This window comes from Pristis pectinata, chromosome 9 (genome assembly GCF_009764475.1).
Source record: "Pristis pectinata isolate sPriPec2 chromosome 9, sPriPec2.1.pri, whole genome shotgun sequence".
In the NCBI taxonomy this organism is placed as follows: domain Eukaryota; kingdom Metazoa; phylum Chordata; class Chondrichthyes; order Rhinopristiformes; family Pristidae; genus Pristis; species Pristis pectinata.
The window spans coordinates 30324987-30347256 of NC_067413.1; the positions used below are offsets into that span (position 1 = coordinate 30324987).

Sequence of the window (22270 nt, forward strand, 5' to 3'; positions counted from 1 at the left end):
CAGTTAGATGGAGCCTATAATCATGTAAAATGAATCAAAGTGCATCATGGGAGTTTGATTGAAAATGTTTAGACCTTGCTTCATGAAGAAGATATAACTTGGTTAAAAGGTAGTATTAAGTAGTTTTCAAAGGAGCTCTAGGGAGTCAGGCAGGGAATTTCAGAGCTTGGGACCCAGGCAGCTGAAGGCATAGCTGCTATTGTGGAGAGATTAAATCCAATGATGATCAAATTCAATAATGATAAAGAGGCCAGAATCGGAAGAATGTGTAGATCTCGACAGCTTAGAGGAGATATTGTAGAGGAGAGAGTTAATTGAGACAATCCTTCCCGACTGCTGCAGTTGGCACTGGTATACCTGTATACTCATGATTGTAGGTGAGCCTGTACCAGTGGAATGAGCAAGAACCAGTGTCCCAGCACGGACTGGTGATGATGACCCGCTGAACCTCACTGATTGCACTTCCTATTGTCCAGTTCTCCAAGGTTACAATCTAAAATGGGACAAAGAAAGAGTGTTAAATCAAATCTGGTCAGATAAAATTTGTACACGCTTCAAACAAACAGATACTAATTATAAATTTGCTTCCTTTCTATCTACATAAAATACACATTACCAGAACCTAGTTTGCCACTACCATTATATTTTCATTTCAAAGCATCTGTAAAAGCTAGTTGCAAAACGACTCTCTTTTCCTGTTACAATGAGATTCTCTTTATCCAGCACCATAGAGATACACTGGTGCAGGGCAGTGCTTTCAGCCTCAGAGTTAGGGGGTGAACCCCCACTCCTGAGGGTCCAGTGATAGCGACTGGATATAACGGTCTGGCTTTGTTGTTGCAGGCTGACATCAAATGATCCTCGCTGGGCGGTCCCACACTGTAATGATGCTGACAGCTCTCCAGCCTCAGGCTACAGCCCACTTGGGAGAAGGTTCTACAAAGCCACAAGGAGTGCAATGGAGCTACTCTTGAAAGTGCTGAGAAACATCACGGTCAGCACCTATCCTGGGTGGGCTGTGGTGAGTGGACTTCAGACCTGTAGGTGAGCCTCTCCCACAATGGTACCACACCACTTGCTTGCCCCTTCACTGCGTGATAGCCCAACCATTATAGACCTTTGTGGATACTAGGGGCCATGAGGACAGGTGAGGAGATAAACTGCCCTGCACGGCACCAATGGCTACAGAAAACATTATCTCACCCATCTCACAATTGGCACACCTAGAATTGGCTTCAGGACATCATGGGCAGATGTTCCGCTCTGCAAGGTCACCCAAATGTGTTGGGGTGAGAATGACCACACCGCTCCACCATCATGACTCACCTGCTCCCATTAACCTCAACAGGCTGACTGCCTGGTGCTAATGGGAGCTGTGCCCAAGGATATTCATAGTTCAGAACTGACCTGCTTCTCGTAGACAACCTGGGAGAGTGAACTGATGCTCTGCACTTCGTTGACAGAGTCTGCTGTCTGCTGCTCAGTGTAGGAGCTGTTGTTGCGGTACACACCAACAGAAACAAAGGAAGACGGTGTGTTTTCCTGCAGTAGCACTTCTGTGTAATATCTGTCAAGTAAACAGTCCCTCCTTTCAGTCTACAGGTAAAGAGCCGGAAGATGCAGAAAGTCATCTGGCAAAGCGAGAAGTTGGACCAGCTGAGGTCCACGTTATCACACCCTGCACAGTACCTCAGCCTCACACTGACTCACACAGGCAAACATGCCAGCCACCTTGCAGTGAGATCCCACAGGCACCAATAAGACAATGGCCAGGCATTAGAGCTGGTGGCTGTGCTTCAGCCTTGACTACTGTTCCTGGTTCTGTCATTCAGCATCTACGTTCCCCTCAGCTATTGCTGAGAAGCAGAGGAATGGGCGTATTCTTTAACAGGCCCCACCCTCCTCCAATTCCACCAGTTTTATTGGCTGGCTGGATTTCCTGCAGGACTGAAAACTATCACCTTTGTGAATGGATGTGCGAGGGAGAATTTTAATTCATCCCCTCCTTGGGCTCACCATTCAGGTTGACATTCCAATGGAGCTCATTTATACAGCAAGAAAACAGGCCCTTCCGCCCCACTGGTCCATGCCAACGAAGCTCATCCCATTTACCAGCACTTAGCCTATAACCTTCTGAACCTTTCCAATCCATGTACCTGTCAACTGTCTTTTAAAAAGTTGTTATTGTACTTGCCTCAACCACATTCTCTGGCAGCTCATTCCACATACATACCACCCTTTGTGTAAAAACATTGCCTCTTAAGTTCCTACTAAATCTCTCCCCTCTCACCTTAAACCTATGCCCTCCAGTTCTTGTTTCCCCAACTGTGGCATTCACCTTATCTATGCCCCTCATGATTTTATACACCTCTGTAATATCACCTCTCTGTCTCCAATGCTCCAAGGAATAAAACCCTAGCCCATCTAACCTCTCCCTCCTCCTGCCAACATCCTTGTAAATCTTTCATAGAACATAGAACATTACAGCACAGTAAAGGCCCTTCGGCCCACAATGTTGTGTCGACATCTTATCCTGCTCTAAGATCTATCTAACCCTTCCCTCCCACATAGCCCTCCATTTTTCTCTTGTTCATGTGGCTATCTAAGAGTCTCTGAAATGTCCCTATTGTATCTACCTCTACCACCTCTGCCAGCAGTGTGTTCCACACACCCACCACTCTCTGTGTAAAAATCTTGCCTCTGACATCCCCCCCCCCCATACCTTCCTCCATTCACCTTAAAATTATGCCCCCTCATGTGAGCCATTTTCATCCTTGGAAAAAGACTCTGACTGTCCACTCGATCTATGGACATGGACTGTGAGATCCTTCTGTTCCTCCACACTGATATGAGTCCTGCCATTAACTTTGCATTCTGCCTTCAAAATCATTCTTCCAAAGTGTATCACTTCACACTTTTCCAGGTTGAACTCCATCTGCCACTTCTCAGCCCAGCTCTGCATCCTATCAATGTCCTGTTGTAACCTACAGCAACCTTCTACACTATCCACAAGACCAGCAACCTTCGTGGCATCTGCAAACTTACAAAACCACCCTTCCACATCCTCATCCAAGTCACTTATAAAAATCACAAAGAGCAGGGGTCCCAGAAAAGATCCCTGTGTAACACCACTGGTCACTGACCTCCAGTCAGAATATGCTCCATCTACAACCACACTCTGTCTTCTATGGGCGAGCCAATTCTGAATCCACACAGCCATGTTTCACTGGATCCCATGCCTCCTGACTTTCTGAATGTGCCTCCCATGATGAACCTTATCATGATGAGCCTTAATGAAATCCATGTACACCACATCCACTGCTCTACTTTCATCATTGTGCTTTGTCACATCCTCAAAGAATTCAATCAGGCCCGAGAGGCACGACCTGCCCCTCACAAAGCCATGCTGACTGTTCCTAATCAGCCTATGCTTCTCCAAATGCCCATAAGTACTGTCCCTAAGAATCTTCTCCAGTAATTTGCCCACCACTGAAGTAAGACTCACAGGGTTATCCCTACTCCCTTTCTTAAACGAAGGAACAACATTTGCCACCCTCCGATCATCTGGCACTACACCTGTGGCCAGTGAGGATGCAAAGATCATCGCCAAAGGCGCAGCAATCTTTTCCCTCACTTCCCGTAATAACATTGGATATATCCCATCTGGCCCAGTTACTTATCTATCCTAATGTTTTTCAAAGGTTCCAGCACATTCTCTTTCTTCAAGTCGAAATGCTCTAGCGTATCAGCCTGTTGTATGCCATCCTCACAAACGTCAAGGTCTCTCTCACTGGTGAATACTGAAGCAAATTATTCATTAAGGACCTCCCCTACCTCTTCTGACTCCAAGCACATGTTTCCTCTTTTATCCCTGATCTGTCCTACCCTCACTCTAGTCGTCCTCCTATTCTTCACATACGTGTAGAACGCCTTGGGGTTTTCCTTAATCCTGCTCGCCAAGGCCTTCTCATGCCCCCTTCTAGCTCTACTAAGTCCATTCTTAAGCTCTCTCCTGGCTACCTGGTAACTCTCCAGGGCCCTGAATGATCCTTGCTTTCTGAATCTTCGGTAAGCTTCTTTTTCCCTCTTGACAAGATGTTCTCTGTCTCTTGTCAACCATGGTTGCCTTACTGTACCATCCTTACCCTGCCTCAATGGTACAAACCTATCCAGAACCCCATGCAAGTGCTCCCTAAACAACCTCCACATTTCCGTTGTGCACTTCCCCAAGAACATCTGTTCCCAATTTACACTCCCAAGTTCCTGCCTAATAGCATCATAACTCCCCCTCCCCGAATTACTTTCCCATATTGTCTGCTCCTATCCCTCTCCAAGGTCCTGGTAAAGGTCAAGGAATTATGGTCACTGTCCCCAAAATGCTCTCCCCCCGAGAGATCTGAAACCTGATCAGGCTAATTGCCTAGTAACAGCTGCAGTATGGCCTCCCCTCCAGTTGGCCTGTCCACATACTGTGTCAGGAATCCTTCTTGGACACACCAAACAAACTCTGCCCCATCTATCCCCTTTACATACAGGAGGTGCCAATCAATATAAGGGAAGTTGAAATCACCCATGACAACAACCCTGTTATTTTTGCACTTCTCCAAAATCTGCCTCCCGATAGGCTCCTCAGTGTCTCTGCTGCTATTTGGGGTCTGTAAAATACTCCCAATTGAGTGATCGCTCCCTTTCTGTTTCTGACTTCTACCCACACTGACTCAGTAGACGATCCCTCCAGGACATCCTCCCTTTCTACAGCTGTGATACTGTCCCTGATCAGCAAAGCCACTTCCCCACCTCTTTTACCTCCATCCCTGTCCCTTTTAAAACATCTAAACCCCAGAATATCCAGCAACCATTTCTGCCCTTGTGACAGCCAAGTCTCCGTAATGGCCACAACATCAAAGTTCCATGTACTTACCCATGCTCTAAGTTCATCACCCTTATTCCTGATACTTCTCGCATTAAAATAGACACACTTCAGCTTATCCAACTGACTGCAATTTTGCCCTTTCAACTGCCTATCCTTCTAGTCTTCCTGCTTCACAGTCTTTCTACACGCTGAAACTATTAGTACACTAAATGCAGCTTCTGTTCACCTCATAGAGTCATACAGCATGGAAACAGGCCCTTCAGCCCAACGTGTCCATGTTGACTGTGTTGCCCAGGGAGCTAGTCCCAGCTGCCTGTGTTTGGCCCATTGTCTTTGCAGCTTGCTGGCAATGTTTGATGATGCTGAATGAGCAGAATGTTTCATTGCAGGAGTTTTCATGCAAATACAAACTTGGTGTTGCAAAGTAAATCACAGCACAAGAGAAGTCCATTCAGCCCTGTGGCTTCACTGGTGGGAGAGTCTCAACAAGGGGCACAACTACAAGGTAAGGAGTCGGTCATTTAAAACTGAGGTACGCAGAAATTTCTTCTCTTACAGGATGGTGAGTCTCTGGAATTCTCTGTCCCACAGGGTGGACACCAAATCATTAGATACTTTATATTTAAGATGAAGATAGGTAAATACTTGAAATATCGAGGTACTGAGGGTGATGAGGTCAGCGTAAATCAGCCATGATTACATTGAATGGCAGGGCAGGCTCGAGGGGCCGAGTGGCCTACTCCTGCCCCTATTTTCTGCTCCTGGCCGCACATTTCTGCTCGGCTCTTGGGGATTTTGCAGGAAGAGCAGCAGGAATCAGGTTTATGTTCACTGGGGTGGCAGCTCTCTCCTTGACTCCCACTTCCTGTGGCCACCTCTCCAACAGCAAAGAGAAATTCTGCTGTTCATTCTATTTATCCAAAAGCCCAAAAATGTGTTCTTAGGCTTGATGTAGACCTGTGAACTTAATTGTCCTTTGAACTCACTTTTGAGGACCGTGGGTCACTGGTTCAGCTGAGTGATGTTGTATTAAAATGTCCTTGCATCCCTTAGTGTATGGTCAGCATGGAAGTGATGGGCCAAAGGCACTGTTTCTGTGCTGTATGACTTTATTATTGCTTCATGAGTGAGATCTCAAGGACTGGTTCTCTCATGTGTTATGGGACCTTTCTTACTCAAGCCCAATTTCAGTGGCCCACTGGGCAGCACAACCATGTGAAGCAAACTATCAACAATTTCAATATCCAGGGGACAATATTTGGTGACGGCTTTGCCTGACAAGGTTTTATCCCAGAGTGCCAGAGTGGAGGGGGGTGGTGGTGGAAACACTTATGACACAGTGAGACTGAGACAAATACATTTTGCTGATTTGATCTTTGCGTCAGCTGATGGTTTTATCAGCTGAAGTACTCAATTCCTCTCTCAACAAAATTTCAGGGTTATTATTTCCAAAGAAATTTTAACTTCATATTTCTCAAATTTTAAGTTTTATGTTAAACATGGAAATTACACATGTAAATTTGCAATTCAACACAATTCACAGATGTACATTTGAAGAAGCATTCATAAATTATGTGGATAAATGATCAGCTGAATATGTAGATGCCACATCAATGTATCACATGCAAATTACAAATGCAAATTGACAAATATGTAAATTGCAATGACTATTTTAAATGCATGTGTAAATTTTGGATGAAATTTCACAATTGTTATATGGAAGTCTGAAAGACTTGAAGAACCTACCCTTTCCCTTTCTCAAGTCGCAGTGCATCAGAGGCTTGGCTGTGGGACGTTGTGTAACTCCAGTACTGCCAAGTGCCAGAGGCAACTTTAGCCTAGGGAATGATGCAGAGACAGAACATGCAAGTTAATGCATCTACCTGAATTCCTTCTTTATTTCTAATTGAAGACAGCATCTTCCAGTTCTCAAATGTTGTCAAAGGACCAATTTGTGTGCATGCAACTTATCAGACATCATCATCCTTTGGAGACATTTGTTGAGTTAATTTTAGTTCCTTCTTTGCCAAAGAACCAGGGATGTGCCCACCACCGCCAGTTTACTGCTAGATCCCAGAAACCTTGCATTTGGCTTTACTACAGAGTGTGCGAAGTGTGACTCTTAGCTCTGCCCTCTTACTAAGCCAAGGCAGACCTCAAGCTGTTCAGCATCATACAGAGAGACAGTGCAAAACAGGCCCTTCAGCCCATTGAGTCCCTGCTGACCATGAATCACCCATTTACACTAATCCTACATCATCCCCATTTTTATTCTCCCCACTTCCCATCAACTCCCCCCAGATTCTACCCCTCACCTACACACTAGGGGCAACTTACAGCGACCAACTAACCCACCAACTCACATGTCTCAGGGATGTGGGAGGAAATTGCAGCACCTGGAGGAAATCCACACGGTTACGGAGAGTACGTGCAAACTCCACACAGACAGCGCCAGAGGTCAGGATTGTCATCGTTCACTTTCATGAAACCTCAGCATTCACCAGCATCTATTGTCTGGTGTTAAGTTCACACGAAAGTTCATAGCTAGGTGAATCGGTAAACATTCAAGCATGATTACAAAGTGCCTGTTTACGTACCTTGTCCCGAGGATCCCCAGTTAAGCTAAGATGAAGTTCGAATATGCCTCTCCCTTTGATGTAGAAACGGTAATTGTCAGTCACTGGAGCAACAAAGAACCCACTTAGACGTGTAATAGATGGACTCCATGGTGTGGAGGATTTATAAAAGGCCTCATCAACCCATGATGTTGAGTATCCCATTGTACTTTCGTTGTAGTTTGCCAAGTCACTCAGGGTACCACCTTTCCAAGTTTCCACCTTCAAACCTCTTCCTCCTAAACAACAGAAAATTGACAAAGTCAAGACATGCAAAGGAAGACTGAAGTCCGTTTGTGTCCCACCAGTAGCAATGGTGTAGTAGTAGCAATGGAGTAGCAGTAGTACTGGCTCTGTAGAGTTCATGCTTTCTCAATGGATTTACCGCCAGCATCAGAGTACAAATGTGCTGAGCTGAGGCTGGATGCCTTTCGCACCTGGCCCCTCAGCTTTATCATAGCTTAGAGAGCCTACTCCCTCTAGTGAAAACATTCAGAGAAGTGTTTGGTTTCATTTATATACTTCATTTTAATGATTTTAAATAATTTATGGCATGTAGAAGTGTTTCAAATTACATATATTTCACTTCTTAATTACTGAAGCCTATTTGAACCATTATTAAATATCTCTGAATAATGTTAGGATAGCTCAAAGGCCTTGTGTACCAGTGAAGTCAGCCAGTTTCAGCATTCACTGTGTCCGATGACAAAGGCTGAGTGTTTTGAAAAGTCAACTTACTGTTTCCAAGTGTCACTGAAGTAGTCAAAGTCAAATTTACTGTCATATGCACAAGTACATGTATATGGACAGTTGCAGTGAAAAACTTACTTGCTGCAGCATCACAGCATCATATGAGCAGCATTCATAAGAAAAACATCAATTAAACATAAATTGTACACAACTTTTTTTATATGAAAGAACACAACTAGAACAAAATAACAATGTCCATTGTAGTGCAAAGTAATCAAAGTGGTCATAGTGTTGCCAGACTGTATTGATGAGGGTTTTGCCAGTTGGTTCAAGAACCGAATATTTGAAGATAAGTAGCTGTTCTTGAACCTGGTGGTGTGGGACTTCAGACTTCTGTACCTCCTGCCTGATGGTAGCTGTGAAAAGATGGCATGGCCCGGATAGTGGGGATCTTTGATGATGGATGTTGCCTTCTCGAGGCAACACCTCCTCTAGATATTAACAATGGCGGGTGGGATGTGCCCATGATGTATTGGGCAGAGTCCACTACTCTCTGCAGCTTCTTATGTTCCTGTGCATTCGAATTGCCATACGAGACCATGATGCAGCCAGTCAGGATACTTTCAACAGTACATCTGTAGAAGTTTGTTAGAGTGTTCGGTGACAAGCCAAACCCCCTTAACCTCCTAAGTAAATAAAGGTGCTGTCATGAGCTGGGCTCATGACAGGTCATCCGATATGTCTAGGAATTTAAGTCACAAATCTGACCAGTGATTAGACCTCGTTATACTGCGTGTGAAAAAATATAGATACCTTGCCTCAAAGCTTCCAATCAGGGCAGATTTTAGTAACTAGGCAGGAGAACTGGTATATAGCAATAGCTGCAGAGATAAAGCCATTCAGTCCAAGGGGTCTGTGTAAATCTCCTCCTACCATTCTCTACTTCCTTTCTTCATCAAACACTTTCCCTCAAACGTGCCTCTCCCATTCATTTCACGCTGTGGCAGCAAGTCCACACCTGCCCACTGAACAAAGGCTCCAAATTCATTGTGCATTTAGAACTAACTACTTTATATTTATGCTCCATAGGTTTTAATTCCCCCAGAAAAAAAATCTCTGCATGCTTACTCCTAATTCTAAAGATCTCCACCGAGTCAGCGTTCAGCCATCCCTTCACATGAGAACATAAAAACAGAGGCATTAGACCACTCTGCCCCTCCAGTCTGATCTGCCATTCAATAAGCTCGTGACTGATCCAATCACAGCCTCAATACTGCCTTCCACTCTCTCCCCTACCCCTCAACTCCAGTGAAGTTGAAATGCCTGTCAATCACCACATTCAGCTGAAGGAAGGCCGGGCTGTCTGGGATGATAAACCAACAACCCGTCCACTGAACTGGACTTGAATGATCCTACCAGAGCATTCCATTAACCCATCTGTTATACCATTAATCAGATCACTTATGGCACTGCCACTTCTGGAATCTTGCTGTATACAACCTAGTTGCTGTGTATGACCCCGTTACAAAAGCATTAAGTGCCTTTAATGGGGCACTTAATGCCTTAGGGTTAATGCCTCACTGGAGAGAAATCAGACAAAATGGCATCACATGCAGAGACGCGAGGACAGGTGACCAAAGGCCAAGCCAATCAGCTATTAAGCAAGGTCTAAAGACAGAGCTTAAGGCTGTTTTACATGAAGGCACAGCCTTCAATGGTGGAGCAAAGGGCAGTTACTATAATAGTGAGCACACATTGTAAGTACTAAATTGGCCATAAAGCACTGTAGCAGGGTCACCAGGCACAAACTCATGGGTTTGCCCAATGAGAACAGGTTGAGAAGATTGGGCTTTTCTGTCGAGTTTGGAGGAATGAGCAAATCTCATTGAAACTTACAAGATTCTTGCAGAGCTCGACAGGCTACATGCAGGGATGATGCTTCACCTGGCTGAGAAGTGTAGAACCAGGGACGCAGACTCAGAATAAGTGGTAGGCTGTTTGGCACTGAGATGGGGAGAAATTTCTCATGTGTAGGTTGGTGAACCTTTGGAATTCTCTAACCTGGAGGCTCGGTCACTGGGTTCATTCAAAACAGAGATGAATAAATTTCTGGATATTAAGGGGTACAAGGAATGGCACAGAGGTAGAAGAGCAGCCATGATGAATAGCAGAACAGCCTGGAGGGGCCAAATTACCTACTCCTGTTCCTGTTAATAATGTACTAACGAACAGAGTCAGCAGGCAGAACTTATGCTCACTGCAGTTTAGGTGAATGAGAGATGACTATTGAAACACGTAAGGTTCTGGTTGGGATTGATGGGATGAATGTTGAGATGCTGTTTCTCCTACTGAGGCTATCCAGAACAGAGGACAAGGTTTCAGAATAAGGGGTCATCCATTTCAGATGAGATGAGAAGGAATTTTTTCTCTCAGTGGTTGGAGAATCTATGGAATTCCACAGAGGCAGTAAATGGCAGCATAGCCCATAACAGCAGAACCCTTGTGTATGCTGGATACTGAGAACTATTTCTGATGAAGCTTATTTACAAGTTAGCTGAACTTGAACTAACTGGCCCTACTCTTCAGTTACAAGCTATATTGGTTTAATTTGTCCTACATGAGCTTGACCCAAGTAGTTGGGTTGTGTGTAGGGGGTGGGGAGTGGTGACTGACATTGGAAATAAGCAGCCAGTTACACATCACCATGAATATCTAACACATTGTCCTGTTTATGCTTAATTCAATCCTATCTATTTTCATTAACCAAGACCTTTATATTTATGTCGTTTAACATCAGCCGAGCATATATTAATCATTTGACATATTTACCGAATTAAAATTTTTGATGAAAATATATTAATTAAAATAAACTACCTGGGAAAACTGTCCTGGAAAAATTGCTTTCTTTTGGGATCTGGCAGATTATTTGAGTTGCGTTGACACTGAGAATCTCACAGGTTTGGTCTAAGACAAGGAATGAAAAACAGAAAGCAAAAATATTAGAAAGAATTTAGATCTACATTCAGCGTGAATGTGTTTTGTTGAACACGGTGCATTAGATGATAGGTTGACTGCACAGTACCTAGGATATTTTCAAATAAAAGGGGGTTAACATCACTCATAATAAAGTTCCCTCCCTGGAACTGTGTCTATTATAATTCAGAAATTATGAAAGGTTTTAAAAATAGGGAAGTGTTAAAAAATGAATTTTGTGCAATAGGATAGATTCATTACTTCCACGGAGTCAACGGGAACAATCTTAATATGAACTGGTTTATCAGAAGACTGCAACTCCTTCCATTGGGTGGAGACTCGCAGGTGAGTTGCTCTGTCTACCATAGTCATTTGACAATGAATGGAGCAAATCCCAATGTTCTCGTTGATCTCACTGAGCCAGGAGGTTACCGGTTCATCCCTGTTCAGACAATTCAACATTAAAATGATGCTTCAGTGTGGAACTGAGGGAGCACGACACCTCTGTTCCGCATTGAAGGTTCATTTTAAATCTGAAGTGTACCATCTTTCAAGGGTTCTGTCTTTCCAATGAGACATTAGCTGAATATCTTCTGCTCACTGAAATACCCCAAATAACAGTAGGAGCAGGGCTGCCCTTGATCTATAGTTATTCCTTGAAACCAATGTTACATGAATGTCTGTGGGAGCTTGCTCTTCAAAAAATGGCAGCCACATTTTCCACACTTGGAAAAGGGTTTTGGGTTGCTCTGAGATAGTTAAGGGCACTATAGTGTCACAGGTCTGTCCTGGCTCCCCCAGTACATACCTGCCACAGTAACTCCGGCTGGGGAGTCTGTTTCATCAAAGAACCTCCCCTTCACTGTCAGCCGAGTGCCTCCTTCCACACTCCCTTCAGATGGGTAGATGCCAGTCACCTCTTAGAGGGAATAAATACAGCATTTAATATTGCCAACATACATCAAATCTTCCTCCATTTCTAAACTACAACCAATGTCATAAAATCAAAAGCATATATTGCACTTTGGATATAGCTATAAAATGAATACAGGGCTCTGGAAATAATCAGCAGGTCAGGCAGCATCAGTGGAGGGAGAAGTAGAGTCAACATTTCAGCTCACTGACCTTTCATCAGAGGGTTATTATTTTAGATATCCAGCATCTACAGAACTTTGGTTTTGTTTAGATTATGTTTGATTGGCTTCAACCTCATTTCAGGATCAAGTTCAGGATCTGGCAAGAGGTTGAGATTGACAAAAATCACAGTACCATAAATGCTGAGATCCTGAAAGCAACAGAGAAACTTCCGGAAACATTCCAGGACCTGTGGAAGGCAGTACAAGATGGAATCGGGACACAGACACATGTGGTTTGCTCACTGTGGCAGACAAGCCTTCCCTCTCATGGACCAACTGCAACTTGCCTCAGCTCTGGCCTGGGGCTTGGAGATGGATCAGACATGAAGCCCCATAACTGCTATCCACTGATCATCCGGATACAAGGACACCTGGGGCATATTTGGGTGACAGAGTTGGGACTGGAAGACACATCGGGGCCAGTTAAAGATCGCTTAGCTCGAACTGTGCTCACCGCACACCTGGTGTGGCTCACATTCACCTGTCCTGTTCACGTCCTGTTATTGCCCGTTTCCTTCAAACATCCACCCATTCAGACTTTCACTGCAAACTGATCCCTGTTCAGTCATTATCTTCAGTTGCTTCTCCCTGCTATACCACTGCCTCTCCTGTTCTCAGTCTTGAAGCTCTGCCATTTGGTCATATATCTATGCACCACCACTCTTGACTCCTAGTCTCAGCCTATCGCTTCTTAATTTCAGTCTCCTCTATCAAGCTCCCCTGCTTCAATGCTTGCAAGGATTGCTGTGACTTTAGGCCTGGATTTGCCTTTGAAAGGCTGCCTAAGTTTTCAGAGGAAAAGTGAGCAAAATTCAACACTGTAGATACTGCCCCAACTCTGCCCTAAAAAAGCCCAAAACTCTCCTTTGAAAAGCCCTTCTTCTGCTTACAGTGTACCCTGGTTCTATCCTCAGCAGTGTTGTTGGACTCTATAATAACATGAAGGTGAAAAGTGCAGCATTATAGAGAAACAACTTGATTTCACATTAGTTTGCCAGAGGCAGCCCAGAATGTTGCTACCGTCAGCTCGGAACCTCATTAGCTCTTTGAACAGCTTAATCATAATCAGTTCCTGCTAGAGCCTCACTGCTTCTGATGTGGAACATAAGATTGACCTTGGACACCAGTCCCGATTCAGTGGGTTGCTGGAGATGCACTAGTTGCTGTAAACAGGAGTTGATAAAACATTCTGTATGGATCCTGAGAGAAAGGTTAACGATGGAGTGAACTAGATCTTTGTAGATTTGTATTCCTTTATAAGCAGTGACTGACGTGGAACCATGTCTCTGCTGACAGGCTCAGACACCATTAACCACGGCAGATGCTTCAATCCAATTACCCAGATGACACTTTTATTGTAAGTCATATTTCCACTGGCTGGAATTTTTCTGACTCTTGATGTTATTGCACAAACAAAACCTCTGTATCTTCAACCAATAAGTATTTTTATAGCTGTCTAATAAACCTGCTGAGGATGAAATAAACAGAGGCAGCTAATAACTTTACCCAAACACATATCTGCATATTGAGTTACACGCGAGATGAAGGAGCTTTCAGCGCAATCCCACCTTCAGAGGCCCGATGTTCCACCACCACCACTGCCCTGTCCCTGCCCTCTCTCCCTCCCACCCCACAGCTCCCTTCTACAAATTTCTCCCACACACCAGCCCCCAGCTCCCTCCCATACCTCAACTTCCTCCCCAGCTCCTTCTCATCCCCCAGCTGCATCCCCTCCCCTTCCTCTTCCCACCCCCAGCTCCTACTCCCATCTGCTCCCGTGTTCCAGCTGCACTCTCCCACCAGACTTTCCAATGGAGCCCAATGGCAGTGCAGGAATTGGCTGTGATTCCCAGCACTTACTGGGAGCCCAGACCTGGATCCTGCAGCTGGTTACACTAGGCAGAGGATTCACGTCAATTTGTTGGTGGAATCACAGGTCTAAGGGAATAAAGAACAGTAAAACTTTGCAGCAGGTACTGCTGCTGCCTCACGTCTCCACCATCCCCAGTTCAATTCTGACCTAGGATGCTGTCCATGTGGAGTTTGTATGTTCTCCCTGTGACTGAGTGGGTTTGTTCCGGGGTGCTTCAGTTTCCTCCCACATCTCAAAGACGTGGGCTGATAAGTTAATTGGGCGCTGTAAATGACCCCTTACTGTGGGGGGTGCAGAAGAACTGGGGTGCAGTTGATTGGCAGGTGAGAGAGAATAAGTTACAGGGGTACAAGGAGTAAGGAGAGGAGGGGTGGGACTAATGGGATTGTCCTGCTGGGAACCGGAATGGACCCAGTGGGCTGAATGACCTCCTTCTGTGTCAATCAGCAAGTAATAAAGGAAAAAATGAGGCCAGTTACACATACTCAATTATTTGCTGTTTGTTTAATTATCTTAAAGCATTTAAAGTGTTTTTAGATGATTTTATTTTCAGTGTTAATAATGCTGGGGCCAGCACTTTGCCAGCTGTGGAAAGCTGCAGGAGTTTCCAGTGGGGGATCTCATGGTCTCGACCAGCCTCTTTCCACAACATTGTTCCAGACACTGCTACTGCTCAGGGCCTTGTCTCTTCACTCTGGGATTGTCCTTGACCAGCAAGATTGGCCTTCCATGGTCTGCTGAGGTGAGTTATGGCAAGTAACCACGGGCAGTGGGCCCATGGCTGATGTCTCTGGAGTTATGATTCAGCTGGTCTTCAGCAATAGGGCTCACTGCATGTGGACCCAGGCATTGCCCACGGCCAATCCTGGGAAAGGAAGGGGAGGTGGGTGGGAGGAAAGAGCTTGGCTAGGGCTCTGGGAACCTCAGACATGGAGCGGAGACCTGGTCAGTTCCTTGCATCTTGTATGTGTGGAATTTGTCCAACATACAGTTCACCATTTGAAGGAAGATTCACCATTCAGTGGCTGGGACTTCATGAAAAGACTCCACATTGTACCCAGACTCTTCCTTGTCAAGTGATGTGCATGCATACCTGTGTCTCAGGACAGGGAGCTGTGAACCAATATACACTGAGTATGACTCTCGGAAGGAGAGTGGGATGACTGAGTTCACCTTCCAATGACCACATTCTCATCCTGATTTACAAATTTCTCCTTGGCCTCACCATTCCCTCTCACAAACACTTCCAGTCCTGCCACACTCCAACATCTCTGCTTCTTTCTCATCCCAGTATTTAATTACTACACCATTCAGTTTCCAGAGCCCTGGAATCCCTCCCAGGACCTTCTCCCTCAAACCAACCCCCTTGATTCTCTGGTCATTGGACCCAACCTCTCCTACTGCAGCCTGGATGTCAGTTTGCATGATATCACTTGTGCGGAGCAGTTGTTGAGTAATGAAGAGAAGGTCCGCCCCAGTGTCACAGAGCTGACGGCGGTGGAGAAGACCGTCACTCCTGAACTCATTAACCCAAGTGAATGGTGGTGTCCTTACCTGCATAGGTTTGGAACATGCTGAGTTTATTGAGAGAGGAAACAAAGTAAGCATTCACATCAGGCAGAGACCTGCAGTGGGAAAAACAGGGAACTCTCAATTAAGTCAAAGCAGGATGTCAGTCAGATTGGTACTGTTGCAAATATTAAATTAATTCTGATCTGAAGTTGAAAACTGCACCACAAAAAGTAATGCATTTTGCAATAAAGTGTTTGGAAATTCATTTAATAAATGTAACATTTATACATAAAACACACATATATTATGCAGAGAGAGTTGTGTGTGTGTGCGTACCGGATATATAACATACTCAAATAAGCACGATATGTGAGGCATTCCAACCTACCCAAAAATATCAAGTCTGCTCTAAAAATTACATATCATTCAAAGTTTGGTTAAAAATTAAGATCCTCATTCAAAACAAAGCAATAATTTTAACCACAGCTGTGATTTGCTTGAAACACATGAAAAGCAAATAGCAACTGGTGCTATGTAATTATCAGTGGATAATTGCACGGGAACTAATACTTGGTACATACACATGCAGCCTCCCTCAATGACGAGGGCTGTACAGTTTCCATTGTGTCATTTTAAATTAGTTGTGGGGAATATCTTACCTTCCGTAGCCATTGTCCAAAATGAAGCTCATATTATGGTGACCTGAAATCAGAATTGAGATGTTGAAATGCTATGTCTGTTCCAGCTATGACAATATCCCATTAATGAAACACGTATACATCTTACCTATGTAGGTTCCAGTCATTCTGCAAGTCATAGTGCCTTTTCTACTGGACGTGTAGTCAAGTGTCAAACCGTACCTGCAAGTTTAAAGTCTTCCATTGTATTCAACAAAAATATTAATATTGCCATATGTTTACAGGAAGGTGGAATCTATATGGGAAAATAATTCTCCTAGAGCAATATGAAGCTCACAATCTGCTGAACCTCGATGAGGCAGAAGGTTTCCTGACAAGGTTCCACCTGAGTGGCTGCCTGTCATGAAGTTTCAAAAATTCAGGGGCAAAATAGATCTCAGGGATGAAGTCCAAAACTGGTGACAGTAAAGCAGCTCATTAGATTCAAGGATTTGTCTGGTTTCAAATGTGGATTTGAAACTTTTACCTTGCCCCACTGCCCAAGACCAATTCATCCCCATTGGCTGAAGGTTGAAAAATAAAGGTAGAGCAGATTGTGGTGCAGGCAGGAGCACTGAGTGGAGTGCCCAGGGAGTACTGAGTGTCAGTAATGCCTCCAATCACCATGGCCTGGACCTTATGGTCAGCAGCAAAGAGACAATGCTGGCTGCCGACCTTGGAAGGAGCTACCTCAAAGATCCAGTGATGGTTGAACACTGGGAATTTAATTCCAACCACAAAATGCACACCAATGAGTTAAGTGTAGAAACAAAGGGACAACTTTGCAGATGGGATTAAGCTAGAACTGCCCCCAGGATTGTAGGAAGTAATTCACAAAGTTCAGAATGAGTTAGGAAACATTTAGGAAGAAAATCACTGAGTCACTTTGAGCAGATAGCACAGTGGGTCAGACTGAACTAAAGTAGACTCAATGGAACTTCCTCACCCAAAGCCTCACTACATTTGCAGTTACAAACTCACAAGGTATCCGAGTCCGGATGAAGAAGTTCACAGAGCATTCCTCCAGCATAGACTCTAGGATTGGAAAGATGTCAAGTGATTAATCAGACATGGTTAGTGGTATTGGTAATTTCTGCTTACAACTAATACTTTCTAGGATATTCATTCTAGTTTCAATGAGTTTTGAAAAACAGATAAATATGCATTGGTTGCTGCGACTAACAAACTACAAACGTAATCATACCCCTTGTAACATTTACAAGGATGTTGCCGGGACCTGAGGACTGAAGTTATAGGGAAAGGTTAAATAGGTTAGGACTTTATTCCCTGGAGCACAGGAAATGAGGAGTGATCTTTTAGAGGTATACAAAATTATGAGGGATATAGATAGGGTGAATGCATGCAGGTGTTTTCCCCTGAAGTTGGGTGAGACAAAAACTAAAGGACATAGGTTTCGGGTGAAAGATCAAATAAATAAGGGGAATCTGAGGGGGAACTTCTTCACCCAGAGGGTGGTGCGAGTGTGGAACGAGCTGCCAGCGGAAGTGATAGATGTGGGTTCAATTGTAACATTTAAGAGAAGTTTGGACAGGTACATGGATGGGAGGGGTTTGGAGGGATCTGGTCCGGGTGCAGGTAGATGGGACTAGGCAGAAGATCAGGTCACATGGGCTAGATGGGCCCAAGGGCCTGTTTCGGTGCTGCAGTTTTCTATGGTTCTATCAGCAAGGGAAGGACATAGTCAGGAGAATATAAGGATCTTCTTGAAAAGTATCTGGTCCAGTGATCATGCTTGAAGGCACTGAAAGGGCTTTGTTTTGTCTTCCCCTCTCCCCTTGATCAGATGTTTGAAACTTTCAAGAAACAGAACAACATAGAATCCCTTTTCTTCATCATGAACTATGACTGCACATAATCATCAGCTCCAGGATTAAACCATCAAGGTAAAAAATTACAGATCAAACTGTGCCTCTTCATACTGTATGTCAAGCAAACACCTCAACTGAACCAACCACTAAGCCTCATAGCAAAGTTGCTTTCATTTAACAGACACCAGAGGAACACCAAGGTGCGTCCAAACTGGACTGTGTGTCATTGGGCTGACCTATGCAGTAAATTCACTTGTATATCTTTACCTCAAAATCCTGGTGTTTCTGTGACTGGAATCCTGTGGTTTATTACTGCCGTAGACATCAGTGAGAATATTCCCTCGGATAGTAATGAGTTGCCCTAGGAACCAGAAGGAAATCGGGAATTGTGAAGGAAGCTGGAAAGGTGAAGAGCTTCGACAAAGAGCCACAGTTTGCAAAGTTAGAACATCATAATGAAGGAACTATTTTTAGAGATGTTGGTTCAAGTCCCACACCAGAAACTCCACACAACCTCGGTCAATGCTCCAGTGAAGTACACAGAGCGTGTGGCACTGTCAGGAGTACTGTCTTCATGCTAAAATGATCAATGGAGGCTCCTTCTGGCCTCTCAAGTTGATACAAAGGTCCCAGGACTGGGAATGAAGGATGGGCCAGTTGTGATGTGCTGAATCAGGAAACTCCTTGGATAATACACAATGATTTTGATCAGACTGTCATGAGGCAGAGACAGCCCCAAGATGGCAGGAGCTTGGTAAGAGAATGAAAGACATGGAGTGAAGGAATTACTGAGTAACTCCTGGTTTTCCATGTTTGATACGATTGTGCAGATTCCTAAAGTTGCTGCTGGGTTTGGCCATGTTAACAATCAGTGCCAATCACCTTATTATTCCCACCTCATAGAGGCAATTTGCAATTGAAAGCACAAGGAACTGGTAATGCGAGAAGAATCTAAGGATAGAAAAGACAGTACTCAGCTTCCAATTGGCTACACCTGAACTGTATGAGCCAATGAAATCACCAGTCTCTGTGTTTATGGACAGGCCAATGGTTATCCTCTCCTCAGTTAGGACTTGCTCCTGATCATATACCCTTCCCATGGGAAGGTGGACACACATGCACACAGCACGATGCTGTTGCAGTCAGATTTTGCTCTGTGATGGACTGTGAAACTAAGAACATGCTGTGGCACAAACCTGGCAGTCCAGACATTGGTGAAATCTCCTCAATGGTTGGGGTATTGTAGCTTCTTGCCTGTGAAAGGAAAAATAATAAATTAGTCATGGTGTTGAGCTTCAGCTGGAAAGGATGATTTTGCTTTTATTTCTGACACCCAGTCTTTCTTGGGATGCAGTGGGGATGAGACGGTTCCTAATTACAGGTGAACGAGCAGCCTTTCAAAATGCAGCCCAGGCAGTGAAGGTAGAAACCTGCCATTTATTCCTTCCACAAGAAGTGGCCCAGTGTCTGACTGCTGCTGGAGGTTTGCTTTCACTAAGTAGGGAAAATGTCTTTGACAGAACATGCATAGAACGTTAGAGCAATAGTACGATGTTGTGCCGATCACGATGCCAATGTATACTAAATGTTCTATTCCTGTGTACCACTCTCTGCATAAAAAATTTGCCCTTCAGGTTGTCTTTAAACTGCCCCCCCTCTATCCTTAAAAGCATGGCCTCTGGTGTTTGACATTTCCACCATGGGGAAAAGATTCTGACTGTCTACCCTATTTATGCCTCTCATCATTTTAAAAACCTCTATCATGTCTTCCCTCAGCCTCTGATGCACTATGGAGAACAACCCAAATTTGTCCAATATTTCCTTATCTCTAATCCAGGGTAATCCATCTCTGATTAGAGGGTTTCTCTAATACCCTCTAATCCAGACAGCATCCTGGTAAACCTCTTCTGTACCCTCTCCACAGTCTCCACATCCTCCCTTTCATGGGGTGAGCAGAACTGCACACAATACTCCAAGTGTGCTTTGACTAAAGTTTTATATAGTTGCAGCATGATTTTCTCACTCTTTTACTCAACACCCCTACAAACCTACTTTCAAAAGCCAATAGTCCTAAAGTATGATTCATTTTTGTTAATTTGGATTACAGTGCAAGTTCTCTGCTTCAAATTTCCCATTATCTTGGCTGATCTGCACGAGGGTGAAAATGTTTCACTCACGAAATAGGATATCCACTTGTTAACGGCTGGAACCCCATCCACACTCACTTTCACAACATACCGGTCTATAGGTAGAGGCCTGAAACAAGGAAGAACATTCATTGAACTTAGAGCAACAGCTTCTTTAAGGATTACCAAAGTAGATACTTCAAAACAAATTTTTAAAAATGCTGCAGAGGCAATCTTGTGGTCAATTAATCTCGCAACTAGCATGTCTTTGGGATGTGGGAGGAAACTGGAGCACCTGGAGGAAATCTGCAGGGAGAATGTGCAAATTCTACATAAACAGCACTGGAGGTCAGGGTCGAACCCAAGTTTCTGAAGCTGTGAGGTAGTTGCTCTACTAGCTGTGGCACTGTGCCACCATGGAAATACTTAGCATACATCCCTGTCATCCCCCTATCCCCATATCTTACAAACTTGTTGTCGTTAGCTTTTCTTAGGTTCTGATGAAAGGCCTGAAACATTAACTATTTCTTGCTCTGGAGATGTTGCCTGGCCCAAGCTCTGATTCCGGATTTGTTTTGACCAGATGGTTCCCAAGTCTCCAAATCATGTGCCAGAGGAAATCCACCCAGGGCAAACAGCCCAGTAAGGAACTGGCCTCTCTGTGGTTTAGGACTGGCTGCAGACTGTAGCTCTGCAGCCACTCCCACACCGGTGGGTTCTACAAGAGTTTAATCAGCTAAAAGGGAACTTGGGAAAGAGAGAAACAACAGAGATAGATTGGCTGAATACTCTTCCTGCACTCTGTGGGGATTTAACCAGTTGGGAGTTGTCTACTCAAATGGGTTATAATTGATACTAAGGAATATCAAGATGCAAATGGGGACAAATTGTACAAAACAACATGTGTGAGGAAAAGGATGCTGGGAAACAGTTAAGCCCAGCATGAAATGCTGAACAGATAGTTACCACCACATGACTAGAGGTAGGGTTGAAGTGACACAGCAGTGCGTCTGTTGGGTATAAACTTAGCAAGGTCAAAGTGCGCAGATCAGATTTCACAAAGTCTGGGATACAACAACCCAAGGACATGTGATTGTCAAGATGATACCACCTCAAGAGCTCCAGCTGAGAGGAAATGCAATCACTGCTGGTGGTGTAATGAATGGAGATTGAAGGTGAACAAGTGGAGTTGCCTCAATAAAGCAGCTAACATAATAAAAGACCCCACCTCCCCCGGACATTCTCTCTTCTCCCCACTCCCATTGGGCAGAAGATACAAAAGCCTGAAAGCACGTACCACCAGGCTCAAGGACGGCTTCTATCCCACTGTTATAAACCTATTGTACAGACCCCTAGTATGATAAGATGAACTCTGGACCTCATAATCTTCCTTGTTATGGCCTTGCAGTTTATTGTCTGCCTGCACTGCACTTTCGTTGTAACTGTAACATGTTATTCTGCATTTTGTTATTGATTTTCCCTTCTACAACCTCAATACACTGTTGCAATGAAATGATCTGTTTGGATGGCATGCAAAACAAAGTTTTCCAATGTACCTCAGTACATGTGACAACAATAAACCAATTTACCAATTTAATCTGTAGCACTCCAAATGATTGTTGAATTTATGCCAGGCTGACATGTATGAAGGGGCTCGTGATTTGAACCCTGGGAAGCGGTCTCTCATATCTCAGAGAGATTGTCTTCCCACTGGTCGAAGTTAAAGATTGCTTGAGGTTTGGCTACAAGACCTTGTATTGAGAGTTTGTGTGAAACATTCCACTAAACTATCCCGATGCAGGTTTTTGACCCAAAGTGTTGACAAATCCTTTCCCCCACAGATGTTCTTTGGCCCCCTGAATTCCTCCAGCAGATTGTTTGTTGCTCCAGATTCCGGCATCTGCAGTCTCTTGTGTCTCCACACTATTGTTTGCACCATATTTGCAGACTGAGTCACATTATTGTG

At 44.3% G+C, this 22270-nt stretch overlaps 1 protein-coding gene across 1 annotated transcript in view; it reads right to left on the minus strand.

Moving 5' to 3' along the window:
- The window catches only part of pkhd1l1.1 (PKHD1 like 1, tandem duplicate 1), a 105252-nt gene that overhangs the window by 82592 nt on the left and 390 nt on the right, over positions 1-22270 (minus strand). Inside the window, exons 3-15 of the mRNA XM_052023513.1 lie at positions 20356-20434; positions 19375-19432; positions 18446-18539; positions 17331-17384; positions 16459-16532; positions 16332-16374; positions 15715-15785; positions 11960-12070; positions 7659-7727; positions 7471-7553; positions 6620-6711; positions 1408-1567; positions 358-493 (exon numbers count right to left, since the gene is read on the minus strand). Of these exons, the coding sequence (XP_051879473.1) occupies positions 358-493; positions 1408-1567; positions 6620-6711; positions 7471-7553; positions 7659-7727; positions 11960-12070; positions 15715-15785; positions 16332-16374; positions 16459-16532; positions 17331-17384; positions 18446-18539; positions 19375-19432; positions 20356-20434 (1124 nt within the window). The remainder of the gene's footprint in view (positions 1-357; positions 494-1407; positions 1568-6619; positions 6712-7470; positions 7554-7658; positions 7728-11959; positions 12071-15714; positions 15786-16331; positions 16375-16458; positions 16533-17330; positions 17385-18445; positions 18540-19374; positions 19433-20355; positions 20435-22270) is intronic.